The 13903-nt window shown below is 52.2% G+C and overlaps 1 protein-coding gene across 3 annotated transcripts in view; it reads right to left on the bottom strand.

Moving 5' to 3' along the window:
• Positions 1–3054, bottom strand: part of LOC112107503 (uncharacterized oxidoreductase YjhC-like) — a 65682-nt gene extending 62628 nt beyond the window's left edge. Inside the window, exons 1-3 of one of the 3 annotated variants that reach the window (XM_029912938.1) lie at positions 2739–2803; positions 2550–2701; positions 1906–2022 (exon numbers count right to left, since the gene is read on the bottom strand). In XM_029912938.1, the coding sequence (XP_029768798.1) occupies positions 1906–1960 (55 nt within the window). In that variant the 5' untranslated portion in view covers positions 1961–2022; positions 2550–2701; positions 2739–2803. Of the gene's footprint in view, positions 1–1905; positions 2023–2549; positions 2702–2738; positions 2804–2993 lie in introns of those variants that run through there. The other 2 variants (XM_029912939.1, XM_029912940.1) reach the window with 2 other exon arrangements.
• Positions 3055–13903: the final 10849 nt, after the last annotated feature.

Here is a 13903-nt window from a genome sequence, read left to right as displayed (position 1 = left end):
TCAATACAATAAGTCTCTCTTCCATTCCCAAATCTGAAGCCAGATTGATAGGGACCCTGGAAATTGACTGAGCTTAGTGCAGCTGTAAACAAAACAAAACCCACCACCACCTTCTCAATCTTCCATTTAAAAAAATATTCAAGACTGCGATATAGTTGGTGAATTTCCAGAGCAAGTCAAACTGCTACTTGTAAGACTTTGGACAGCCTATTGCCCTCAACAAGAAAATCATTAACAGTTTCTTGTAATAATGGGTCTAAAGTCTTGTTACTGACTTTAACCACCCATGGAAGACATTCTTCTAGTACGCAAATAGTTGTCGTTGCTGTCTGAGTGTATGTCTACATTGCAACTAAACACCTACAGCTGGCCCATGTCAGCTGACTCGGGCTCAGGCTGTGGGGCTTTTTAACTGTGGTGTAGATGTTTGATCTCAGACTGGAGTTCAGGCTCTGTCTACTGGAGCAAACCAAGTCATCACAGGACTAACAGAATCCTCCAGTTTGTTTTAGTAATACACAAAAGGCCAAGCATCTTATCCATTACCAGAATACAGGTGGCAATTGTCTTATTAGCAATTGACTGTATGTTAAACAGCATGTGTTGAAGATTAACTCCCAAAATGAAGTCATTAGCAAGATCAGTGGGACATTCCACAAGTGAGGTTAGCAAGCGCCACACCTTGAAGATAGCTTCTCCTGCCAGGACTGTGGCTAACAACTGCAGGCACTTTGCTGCACAGAAGGATCCTGTGCCATGGTCACTCCACAACCACCCACTGCTGTCCGCACTAATCAGAAGTGGACAGCGGAGCAAAAACTAAGTGCAGGAAATCTCATTCTCATAGTACCATGATGGGGGGGGGGGGGGGGGGGGGGGAGACACGGACAGTTTGGCATTTGTATAACAAAGTTTGGTTTACTGACACAGTTAAACCGAAGAGGGCATGATGGCAGAGTAGGCTCCTGATGTGTCTAATAAGGAGTTGGGATTAGACTCTGCTCCTCAATGTCCTTGATTATCACCACCTCTATTGCTACTTGAAAGGGATATGGGGACAATTACAGCACTGCTAGCTGTTGGAAAGGGTGCTCTCAGATCCACCGGCCAAAACCCACATGTACTATACCACGGACTAAGAAGATGCTGTGGGCACGGCCCAGACTTTGGCCTTTAAGTCTTAAGTTTACTGTTGACTTAGTCAAGAGATTCTTTAGACTGTGCTCAATGTAATTTAATAGTTGGAGAATATGACGTCAAGCATTTTTCTAGTAGGGCAACTGAACACCAGCTCTGTGTCCCCTGTTCTCTTCCTCTTTCACCAATTGCTCACTTGCAGTCGGATCTATAACTGCTGCAGGTAATTACCAATGCTCAAAGTGGACTTGTTTTTTTAGCAAGTGTGATGTAAACCAAAACACCACTCATGTAGGATAGTGAAAGAGGAGGGAAGAGAGTCCAACTTCAGTTTTGTCAGATTGCTTCTAAATGCTCCAGCTTAACGATCTCGAAAAACATGCTGCAGTTCCCCAGCAGCGCATGCACGCCCAGTGGCTCTAGCTGCAATTCTGAACTTTAAACTTAAGGAAAAACAACAAAGTGCTCACACTCAATACCGCACTTTCAGAAGGTAAATATAGTAGTTCAAAACCATCCCTTTTCTAACACAAGGCATTGCGAATGCTATGTTTGAAATTTAAAATTCCTGCTGTTATGAGTTATGAACCAATAAAGTAGTAAAATATTGGGAAAAGATCTGTTTTCTCATTAACTACTTTCAAACACTTAAAGTAATTTGCCTCACATTTTATATGGGGATTGTTAATTTTAACAGAGTTCTTGAATTGCAGCAACCATAAGACACGAGACCCCTTGAAAAATGTTAACAGCATACGACATCTTTACCTTCATTCGATTGGGAAAATGCACAGCAAAATAAGAGTAGTGTTTTCCCCGGCATCCAGCTCCAATAATCAGAACAGTTACACAAGGAGGCATCTCTGCTCAGTCATCTACCTGGAACTAGAAATAAGACATGTTTTAGAATCATCTAGGTTAAAAAACACCCACCAATATTAGGTGTATTTATTTTTATTGTGATTAAGGCTTACGTCAGCACTATCTGACGTAAACCTATAGAGAATGAATTCTCAGACATGTCCTTTTCCCTTCTCTGTCACCGCACATTGTGTTTCCTTCTTCCTCAGGCAAGCTGAACTTTAAGGTCACAAAGTTATACGCTAAAAAGTCAGGAAGTACCAGAACTGAAGTTATGCATGGAACCTAAATTCTGTTCCTTCGTATGCAGGCGTTAGGATAGTCTTTAATGTTATCATCAATGCCTAGACGATTTAGAAACTTACATCTCTCATTTTGACAGTCAATAAGATTAGGTACCTAAACTAGCTAGGAATTGCAATGCTGAGCACACCAACTCCTAAACACCATGAAATTTCTGAGCCTAAACGCCTCAACCAAGGTCACATCAGAAGTCTGTGTGAGAGCAGAGAACAAATCCCGGATCTCCTAAACCCTAGGCCAACACCTACCTTCTCGGCCACGCTTCCTCATAGCCATGCCAAGCCACAGGCAACTTCTACCCTCAGTCACAGGGCTGGCACCCCCTCCTGCCGCAACCTCCCTGGGGTGGAGAAGAGACTCTCCCTCGGCCACAGAGCCCGTATCCCCGTCCCCCCACGACCTCCATGGAGGAGAGCAGACACCCATCCCCCCACGACATCCATGCTGGGGAGACCCGCCCCCAGGCACGGGGCCGGCACCCCCTGGGGGGGAGGGGGGGGGCAGAGACCCCCCCCCCAGGCACGGGGCCGGTACCCCCGGGGGGGCGGAGGAGGGGCAGAGACCCGCCCCCAGGCACGGGGCCGGCACCGCCCGGGGGGGGAAGAGGGGGGCAGAGACCCGCCCCCAGGCACGGGGCCGGGCACAGAGCCGCAGCCGGATCGGACCCCGCTCTCCGGGCTCACGAGACTCACCCACCGCTGGGGCCGCGCGGACTCAGGGCGCCCGACAGACCGGCGCGGCGGCAGCTCGCGCAGCGCCAGCAGCCAATCAGGGGGAGGCCCTAACACGCAAGGGAGCCCATTGGTTGCTGATGAGCCATCGGGACGGGCGGCCCGCTGGTGGGGGCAGGGCCGTTGGCTGGGCGGGGCTGCGGCTGGCCAATAGAATTCAGGAGCGTCAATCCGTATTGATTGTTGTCAGCGTTGCTGTGCCGCCCCGCCCGCTGCCCTTCCGCCTCTCGGAGCCGCGCAGTGCGCGCTGGCTTCGTTCATTACGGGGCCGGGCGGTAGCGTCCCACACCCGCGCCGGGGCGCTGGGGGGAGGGGCTGGCTCTGCCTGAGGCGGGTGTCACGAGCGTTACCGTTGCCGGTTGCTTTGAATTCTGCTTCGTTGCAAATACTTGTCACGGGCGCGCCCGGGTTCCCGCGGGCGGGGCCCGCTCCGGCTCCCACAGAGCCAGACCTGCCCCCCCCCAGGGCATGTCCGTCCCGTGCCCCTCCCGGGCCTGTGTCGGTGCAGCTCCCACAGAGCCAGACCTGCCACCCGCCCAGGGTTTTGGCACAGTTCCACCTGTGCCTAGTTTTCCCCTAATGCATGTGACAGAAACCCTACATGAAACGTGGACCCAAGGGAGCAAGTGAACAGGCTGAAGTCACTGGACTAGGATCAGCTGAGTACCTTTTTAAAAAAGGGGGGGGGCTTCGTCTTAGTTTATGTGAGACCCAAGGTCAGGATATGATCTGGAGGTAAGTTCTCCCTAACACCTAAGTGGAAAGCCTGCAACAAGTCCCTTGAGAGAAAAGGAAATGCTGGGAGATTTTCGGAGGGCTAGAAGGACTGTGTAAGCCCTGGGAAGGGCAGATGGACTGATTTGTGAAACCTTGCTGGCCAGAGAAGGACCTTGCTGTAGGTGGGCCAAGTGAAATGTTTCAGTGTGTTTTGGCTTAATAAAGCAAACCCCAAGAAGCAGAACACTAACTGAATCCTCTATTGTGCAGTGAGTGAATACCTGTAAGGGACCAAGGCATAGGCAGTCTACCCTAGCAGTCACAGCTAGGCTGAGGTCAGCCCACCAGGAATGGGAATTGCCGGGCAGGGTTGGAGGAATCACAAGGCCAGGCCCCATAAACAAGAGTCAGAGTCAGGCCGGGGTCAGAGATCAGAGATCAAAGGCAGTACCGGGCTAGAATCGAGGGGTAGGAATCATGGTCAAAATCAGGCTGGAGTCAGAGACAATTGTAACGTGAAAGTGGGGATAGAGACATGCTGAACCTGGGACATATGGAGGTGACAGCTTGAAGGTGCTGTTCAACCCAGTCTACGGAGTCCAGGCACATAGAAGGGGTCGGCTTGAGAGTGCTGATTAACCCGGTCCTCTGAGGGGGGGGGGGGGAGAGAGAGAGAGAGAGAGTGTGTGTGTGTCTGTCTGGAGGAGCCCAGCCCTAGGGAACCTAGGTCCTGCAGGATAGCTCCACTGGGAGGGAACTTGCAGCAGGGAAAATGAGAGTTCCGTATGAAAAGACAAGTGACACAAGCAGTACATTGATAAAAGTACAGAACACCCCCCTGCCCCCAGAAGAGTAACCCTAATAAATGAGCATATCCCAAAATAATGGGCAAAGCTGGTAAAAAATTAGTGGATAATGGGGGCAGCACATGACCCTAATCATGTGGTACTTGCTGAGTAGTTGCTGTGGAGTGGGGAAACTGAGGCACAGACCTGCGCAAACTGTCTCTTCCTTTTTCAGATTAAGCTCCTTTAGCGAGGTCTCTCTCTCATAGAATATTTGGTAACGTCCTGTAACTTTTAAGTTAAGAATCGTGCTTAGAATAACTGTAGGACCGTGCAATAAGGAGTTAAAGAGTTGTGCCTTAAAAGTAAAGATTTTAGAGCAATACTGTGACTGCGTGAAAGGACTTTTGGTGGGGATCGTTAGTGAGATAAGGGAAGCAGAGATGGCTGGAATAAAAACCCCTTGGCTGCTCACTTCAGACAGGAGAAAACCAACAGGTTAGAGATGGGTAATGAAGAAGAGGAAATGCCCTTGGGAAAGGGGGTGCTCTTAGGGAACCAACTCCAGGAAACAGCCCTGGGACCTTGGCACTCTGCTGGTGGCACCATGCAGGGGCTGGAGTCCCCCAGATGAACCTGATCCTGGCTAGCCATCAGGAAGGGTTCATCTGTCTTGTTGGGAGTGGTGAGCATTGTGTGTATGGCGTGTACATTCTGTTTTGATAATTGTTAATAGGTGGAGATTGAGTGGGGTATTGCTGTGTGGGGCTCTTTCGCTGGTGGGAGATCCCATAAACCCGCAAAAAGATTAAGCTCTGAGTCCACAGGGAAAGGGTGTTTGCTCGGAGCTCACTGTAACCAGGGAAAATCAAAACTAAATGAACCCCAGTATACCTCTCTGTTTGCCTTTTACAGGTACAGGTTCTTGGTCTTGTTATCAGGGTCTATCACCTGAGGAAGCAGCTCCTGTATCCCACCCTCCCTCACAAGTGTGGTGTAGGAAAGAGGAGGAGAGACAAAAATTATGTTGAAACAGGTAAGTAGTGTATTAAGGGTTGGTTACAGGAAAGGGGTAAGGTGAAAGCCACAAGTGAACACACAAAACTCAGCAAACATTGGACTGCAACAAAGGAGCTTGAAGCTCAGACCTAATATACCCCTCCCTTGGCAACAAGAATATAACAAATCCCCAGTATAGCCTATTGCTAGTCAGATGTCATGTATGGGCAGGTCAGATGGTAGTGAGAAGTGGGTCCAGGACCCTCTACCCTCGGCCAAACGCTGGCCTTTGGGGAGGAACACTGGGTCTCGGCTGCTGGAACTGAAGTTGCTGACTGGTGGACCAAAGGACCCTGGATGGCAGGTAAGTCGATAGTGTCACAGAATCCTTTACAGCTCTTGATCCGGAGAGCCGCGCAAAAGCCCAATCCCCCACGGCTGCCTCCTGGACGGACAGCGCCGTGATGATGTGGCACAGTTCCTTAGAAGGAGTGAGTGGCGGGAAAGTGCTGAGGCGACGGCAGTTACACATCAGTTCCAACTGCTTTGAACCAACCTTCATGCCACAGCTTTGGTGCCTTAATTTTTCCGCCTTTGGGGACAAAATGGAAATTCGATTCCATATTGAAGCCCATATGGATGAGGGGAAACAATATAAAAACCTTATCCTAAACATTTTAAATCATTTATATAAAATCACCAACACCACGGAGTAGATGATCCTGGAGCCCACAGAGTAGTAGAGCCCAGAGCCCACGGAGTTTAGCAGGTAGAAGTCCTGAATGGAAAAAATGGGAAACCCTGGCAGAAATGGTTTCATTTCTCACAGCTCAAAGAGTGGAAGGGTAAACCACCTGACCGACAAGGAATAGTATAACTGTCTTCTCCATCCTGCCAGCCATCCTCCTTGGCTAGCAAGGAGGAACGGCTTGGGGCCGTTGGAAAATATGCATTGGGTGGGCTTGTCAGTGCCTACCACGATGTTGAGGCAGGAAAAGGCCAGAGATGTCCTCAACTTATTATGGCCACCCCCACCTAGGTCACGGCTTCATGTTCACCCTGTAATATTGGCCCCAGATTCTCCCAGTGTATATGGGGGGAGTGTGGGAGTTTATTCTCTCTTCTGTGCCCCCTCACAGGTCCCAAACACGAGCCATGACATCCCACTGTTGCACCAGCACCCTGCTGTTCATAAGTGTCTGGAGTCTGATGCGGTTCAGGTTCTATGCTGTACCTGTGATCCCTCAGAACCTCTGGAGGTGCTTGCCAGCTGGAGCCCAGGAAGTAAAATTACTGTGCCACATGCATGGATTCAATGGGAATGGGAGCAACCCCCCGGCCCTGCAGCGTCGCTACTAGTTCTATGCTGTCGGCAACTCCTCGGGTTGCCCCTGGGAAAGCGTTGCCAATTGCATGCAGAGTGCCACCGGGGAGTCACTCAAGTTTTGTTATGAAACTAAGACCACACCAGACTCTGTCCCATTCTTCTGTAAGCTGTTGTGGTCTTGTGCCTGGGGTAGGGGATTTGGGATGCAGGAGGGGGTACGGGAGGGGGGTTAGGGTGCAGCCTCCTGCTGGGCAGCACTTACCTCCGGCGGCTCCTGGTCAGTGGCGGGCGCAGTGAGGCTAAGGCAGGTTCCTTGCCTACCCCAGCCCTACACCGCTCCCGGAAGGGGCCATGTGGCTCCGCACGCTGCCCCTCTCTGCAAGCACCGCCCCCGCAGCTCTCCCAGCCAACGGGAGCTGCAGGGGCGGTGCTTGCAGGCCAGAGCAGTGCGCGGAGAGAGACCCCTGGGGCCACGCTGGCCTCTTCCGGGAGCGGTGCAGGGCCGGGGTAGGCAGGGAGTCTGCCTTAGCAGCAGTGTCACTGCACCGCCGGAGATCGCGATCGACTGGGAGATCCTCTAGGATTGACAAGTCGATCATGAGCGATCGGTTGGTGACCACTGCCTTAAAGCAACCCAGCCACTCAGACACCCAAATCAAATATGAGGAGAATTACAGAAAAATCTTATTCATCAGATAAAAACGTTCTACCAAGCCCAAAGGATCAGACACATTACCTCCCAGGTTAATGAGTATTCCAGATTTTACCCAAATACACTCTCTTCTTTTGGCTGTAAGCATGTATTGGTTAAAAGATCAGTCTACATACAGACAGGAGTACAGTTCTTGAGATTAGATCCATAGTGGAGATGATTAACTTTGTAGTTACAAAGAGTTCTGTCAGAAATAGTCCAGAGGTTATAGTCCAACGTTCATATTCAAGGTGATTCCAGATTAGGACTGGAGATCTCAGTCTTGGGTTTAAGCTTCCCCTGTATGAAGCATCAAGTAGATCTGAGATAAAAAGGATTGGGACCCTGTCACGGAGTATGGGGGGACTCAGGGCCCTGCACCCCCGGCGTCCTGCGATTCACCATGACTCTCAGCCAGCCAGTAAAGCAGAAGGTTTATTTAGATGACAGGAATACAGTCCAAGACAGGCCTTGCAGGCGCAGACAACAGGATACCCCACAGTTAGGTCCATCTTGGGGTCCTTGGGCACCCCAGCCCACCTCCTGGGGTCAGAGCCCTCCCTGCCTTCCAGCCACCTCACCAGCCAGCTTCCCAGACTCTGCCTTCAGCGACCCCTCCCACAGCCTTTGTTCAGTCTCCCGGGCAAAGGTGTCACCTGGTCCCAGCCCCCTCCTGGGTTCTCATGTTACAGGCTCAGGTATTTTCAGTCAGTCTCCCATCCCCCAAGGCCGACTATCCCAGCCACACTCCCCTGTCAGCATTCACAGACCACAGTAAGAACAGACCCAGTTCGTCACATCTCCCCCCTTCGAGACCGAACTGAGCGGGGTCACTTCAGCCAGTGACCCGGGGAAGTTCGAACCTACCCCCGTTCCCATGGATGCCCCCGCATCCCTCCCATTCCTTGGTGAGAATTACACCAGGCCCCTCCAGTTTCACGTTCCCCCCTTAGGTCGGGGGTGCTCGAGGGCATTCGCAGTTCGCATGTGGGAAGGGTTATGCGGCCTGTGCCCTTTTCCCACCCCAATACCCCTGGGGTTCCCACTGGGCTGGGGTCTTCTTCCAGCGCTCCAGTCTGGAGGTCTGTGCTTCGGGTTCTCTTGGTTCAGAGCCCCCCTTTTAACCTTGGCCACCCTCCGGAAAGGCTCCTCTATGCTGGGCAAGGGTCCTAAAGCCGTTTTCCCCTTGTCCCGGGCCTTCCTCCCCCTCTGACAGGGGTCACAGGATCGGCAGTACTGTCGGACAGTAACAAAGACCCCAGGCCAGTAAAAGCTCCGTAGCAGCCTCTGCTGGGTACGCCAGGTTCCCTGGTGCCCTGAGAGGGGAATGTCATGGGCCCGGTACAGCAGCTGGCGGCGATACTTCTGGGGTACCACCAGCTGCCTCCTGATCCCCCCTGACTCCATCTTCCCTGGGGGAGCCCATTCTCGGTACAGGAACCCCTTTTCCCACAGGGACCTTTTCCGGCCACCTCTCCCCATGGTCTGTACCGCACCGAGGTCGGCCAGGTCCCTTATCTTCCGCAAGGAGGGATCTTTCTGCACCTCGGCCTGGAACTCAGCAGCTGGGACAGGGATGGCCACCTGCTCTCTCTCGCCGGCTGGGTCCGAAGCCGCAGCCTCCCTGAGCCGTGTCCCTGGGTGTTCCCTCCCCACCAGGTTAGGGTCCTGCGCCTCGGGCAAGGCACCCTCCCCAAGGCCAGGGCGCAGTGCTCCTCGCCGGCTCTGACTACGGGTCACAACCAGTGCATTCTGGGGGTTGCTTGGCCAGTCCTCCAGGTCCCCCCCCATCAACACCTCAGTGGGCAAATACGGGTGTACCCCCACGTCCTTGGGGCCCTCCTTGGCCCCCCACTTCAGGCGTACCCTCGCCACAGGTACCTTGAATGGGGTCCCACCCACCCCCGTCAGAGTCAGGAAGGTGTTGGGCACCATCCGATCTGAGGCCACCACCTCGGGCCGGACCAGTGTCACCTCTGCGCCCGTATCCCAGTATCCATCGACCTTCCTCCCATCCACCTCCAGGGGAACAAGGTACTCTCTCCGGAGGGACCGCCCTGCGCCCACCGTATAAACCAAAAACCCTGAGTCTGGAGCATCCAGCCCCCCAGAGGAGCTGGCCTGGAGCTCTCCTTCCTCCTTAGCAGGTGGTATTCTGCCAGCCCCCCTTCCCTGGGAGTGCCGCCTCTCGCCCGGCTGGGTCTCTACCCAGTCAACCCTCTGTGGGTCTGGTCTGCTCAGTCTGTCCCTGAGTCTGGGGCACTGGGCCCGTATGTGACCTCTCTGGTCACAGTGATAGCAGACCATGTCCCATGTGTCCCCTCGAGCCGGTCGGTTGTCCCTGACCCTGGGCATTCCCCATGGGAGGGGATTTCCCACATTCCCCTTTTGGGAGATACCCGGGTGACTCTCTCTCTGCATCGCAGCGGGCCTGCTCCTTTGGGACTCCTCCCTGCCAGCCCCTGACCGGCTCTTCACAAACTCATCGGCCAGCCGGCCGGCATGTCGCGGGTTCTCTGGTTTTTTGTCCCTCAACCACAGCCTCAGGTCGGATGGGCACCGCTCATACAGTTGCTCCAATACCAGCAGTTTAACCAGGTCCTCCTTCGTCTGGGCCCCATCTGCCCACTTGCTGGCGTATCCCTCCATGCGGACGGCTAGTTGCAGATATGAGATCTCAGGGGTTTTATCCTGACTCCGGAACCTTTCCCGGTACATCTCAGAAGTCAGCCCAAACTCACGTAGCAGGGCCTTTTTGAATAGTTCGTAGTCCCCTTTCTCCGCCTCGTCCAGTTGGCGGTACAATGCCACGGCTTTGGGGTCCAGTAAGGGGGTGAGAACCCGGAGTCTGTCCACAGGATCAACCTGGTGCAGCTCGTAGGCCGTCTCAAAGGCATCCAGGAAGTCATCCATGTCCTCCCCCTCCTTACGTGGGGCCAGGATGCACTTATCAAAGCTCCGTGCAGTCCTGGGTCCCCCCTCACTCACCGCAGCCGGGGTCGCGCGGTCCTTCAGCCTCGCCAGCTCCAGCTCCTGCTGACGCTGTCTCTCTTCATTCTGCCTCTGTCTCTCATTCTCCTCCCGTTCATGACGCCTCTGTCTCTCTTCATGCTGCCTCTGTTGTTCACGATCCTTCAGCTCTCTCAGTTTTAGCTCTATCTCCCAGTCCAGCCCATTCCGCTCCATGGATGCCGCGCGTGGCCGGGAGGATCCCCTGCTGGCCGGTGAGCGCGGCCGGGAGGATCCCCTGCTGGCCGGGGGGGTCACTGCGCCCTCGGTATTTGCTGGGCTCCTCCCCACCCTTCCCCTAGGCATAGGAAGGAGGGGTCTCGGGAAGCCCTCAGCAGCCGGCTGACCACTCCCAGATGGGACAGACACTGGGGCCTGCGCTGCATCTGCCAGGCTGCTTCCCTCAGAGACAGGGATCAGTTCATTCGCGCGATCTCGCTCCTCCAGCTGGGCAATGAGCTGTTCTTTGGTGAGCCTCCCAATGTGCACCCCCCTCTGCTTGCACAGCTCCACCAGGTCACTCTTAAGCCGCTTGGCATACATCTTCCTGCTGGCCACTCACAGGCCTGTGTGCTCACCGCTCCCCACAGTTTCCAGGGAGACCCCTAGTGTGCCAGCCCTTCTCGAGGTCACCACCTCTCTGCCAGGGTCGAGCTGCAGACTCCTCCGCCCCTGGGACCACTCGCTGCGATCCCCCGGGGGACCCTGTTACTGCAAAAGTCCTTCTCGCTGGTCACACACTCCCAGGGGTGATAACCGTCTCTCTCTGACTCCTCAGCACGCCTGGTCCCCGTCAATCCCCCTTTGTTTTACTTCTCCCCAGTCACTTACTGCAGGAAGCGCCGTCCACGGGGTGCAGTAGATCCCACCGCTGCCACCAGTTGTCACGGAGTGTGGGGGGACTCAGGGCCCTGCACCCCCGGCTTCCTGCGATTCACCATGACTCTCAGCCAGCCAGTAAAGCAGAAGGTTTATTTAGATGACAGGAATACAGTCCAAGACAGGCCTTGCAGGCACAGACAACAGGATACCCCACAGTTAGGTCCATCTTGGGGTCCTTGGGCACCCCAGCCCACCTCCTGGGGTCAGAGCCCTCCCTGCCTTCCAGCCACCTCACCAGCCAGCTTCCCAGACTCTGCCTTCAGCGACCCCTCCCACAGCCTTTGTTCAGTCTCCCAGGCAAAGGTGTCACCTGGTCCCAGCCCCCTCCTGGGTTCTCATGTTACAGGCTCAGGTATTTTCAGTCAGTCTCCCATCCCCCAAGGCCGACCATCCCAGCCACACTCCCCTGTCAGCATTCACAGACCACAGTAAGAACAGACCCAGTTCGTCACAGACCCCAGGCATCTTTATTCAGTTTCAAGCGTTCTCAGGACAGCTCGGAGTCTTTCGGCGAACAATAGGCAATTATGGGGACTTTTGAAGCAGATCCATTTCCTAAACTTCGCCGGTAATTACCACACAGATTAACACAAGGCAGTGTTGCCCGTTTTCCATCATTCTCAGGTGATTCGCTGCACATTTCAAAGAGAGATGAACCCAGTGATGTTACTATGTTTACAGTTCATCTAAATGTTAACATGTCCTTTTGATCTCTGAATCAATAGCAACAGTGACAGACAGGAACTGTCTGTTTACACGGTTAACATCAAACAAGAGCTGAGTACAGTACACACATACAATTAGTATCACCTCTAATTTCTAACAATATAGGTTTGCATTTCAAAGTTCTAGCCTATCTACCATGGAATGGCCTTAATTACTATTTACATACCTTTCTAACATCTCTCTAATGGGTGACTCTGGGTCAATTATCCTGCCGGATGCTTAACCCTTTCTGGCCATACATGACACTTTGTATAAGATTTGTTGCAATTCTAGAAGAGTGGTAGCAACAATGATTTGCGTGGTCATATTTTAATTAGATAACGTCACACCCCTAACACGAGATTGGTGTAGAAGGGAGTAAATAGAGCTCCTGGATACACCTTAAGTACGTTCCAATTTTGACAGGAGCTGTGTTTATACTGAATTCTTTGTAAGGCCAAATTAGTGATGCATGCTCTGGTCCAAGTTAAAAACAGTCTGTACTTTGTGAAACAGTTCAGTGATTTCAGGGTTTGGTCTGTGTGTTGACTTAACATAGCCATTAATGTTCTTCAGAGAGCACTTACTCTGGCATTCAGCCAGGAAGGCTGTGAGCTGTTGTACCTCAGTTTCCCTTTTTGCACAGCAGTCCAAGCTTGTAATGGTTTTTCTGCTATGGAAAGTTTTAGGAGTGTGGATGGGCATTAGCTGAGAAACCTCAACATTATTAGGCTTTCTAATGCAAAGGGTGTTCTTACTGAACCAAACAGCATCAGTATAAGGGTTTCTGTTACATAGTTTGTTTCCATGTACCATTTCAGCATGTTTGAGGATTTTCCCATAAGTCATACACATTGTACATTTTTACAGTTTTTGGCATCAGTAACACATTGGTCACAAGAGGTTTCCAACACATTCACAACAACAGTGCAGCATGTGTGTAATCTACTGCTACAAGTGGCTGTTGGTTGAAGAATTCATTCCAAATCATGTAGCAAATTCCTTGTGCAGCTTATGCATCGGCTCCTCCACTGACTACACCTGCAAACCAGGTTCTTCGCTGCATGGACCTGACTGAAGGGATGCACATTCCCCCAGACCTTGTCAAGGTAGGTTTATAGTTTGTGCTTCCAATAACTTAGACTTACTTCTGTGATGATACAGCAGATGGTAAAGGTATTAGCCAAGGCTCTGTCAGTCTAGGAGCTCAACTCAAGAAGAACAGACTAAAGCTGTGCTCGAATGCAAAGAGGAAAGTCAGAATGAAGGTGGAAGGGACTCTGACACAGCTAATCACAGACGTGTCATTGTTTGCTTGTCTCGTGACTGTGTCCAGATCTCAGCATGATGTTGATTTATATGAGACTTAGGGAAAGTACAAGTGTTCTGTGGTATCACGATTAATGTTCGAATACAACAGAACAATGCATATGTGCCAGGCAAAAAGCGAACTAATGCACATCTTGCATCATCTTCCTAAGTCAGCACCTACTGACGTGACCAGTATCTTATGCCAGTAGAGGCCTTTCATCATAGCAATCATAGATGGTATGGCTGAGCTCAAGCTCTTGACAAATCAGAAACTGTGAACACATTCTGAGATTTGGCTGAACACTTTATGACCTGGATATGAAGAAAATACTGGACCTATGATGAAGTCCACCTTGTGTTTGACATGAATGCAGAGGAAACAATTAAAAATATTACCAGAAAGAAGAGACTCCATGGTATTGCAGCTGTCCAATACAAAATCATT

This window comes from Terrapene carolina, unplaced genomic scaffold (assembly GCF_002925995.2).
Source record: "Terrapene carolina triunguis isolate 2854851 unplaced genomic scaffold, T_m_triunguis-2.0 Scaffold391, whole genome shotgun sequence".
NCBI lineage: Eukaryota > Metazoa > Chordata > Testudines > Emydidae > Terrapene > Terrapene triunguis.
The sequence above is the reverse complement of the archived record's forward strand: the minus strand, read 5'-3'. Positions and strand labels throughout refer to the sequence as shown.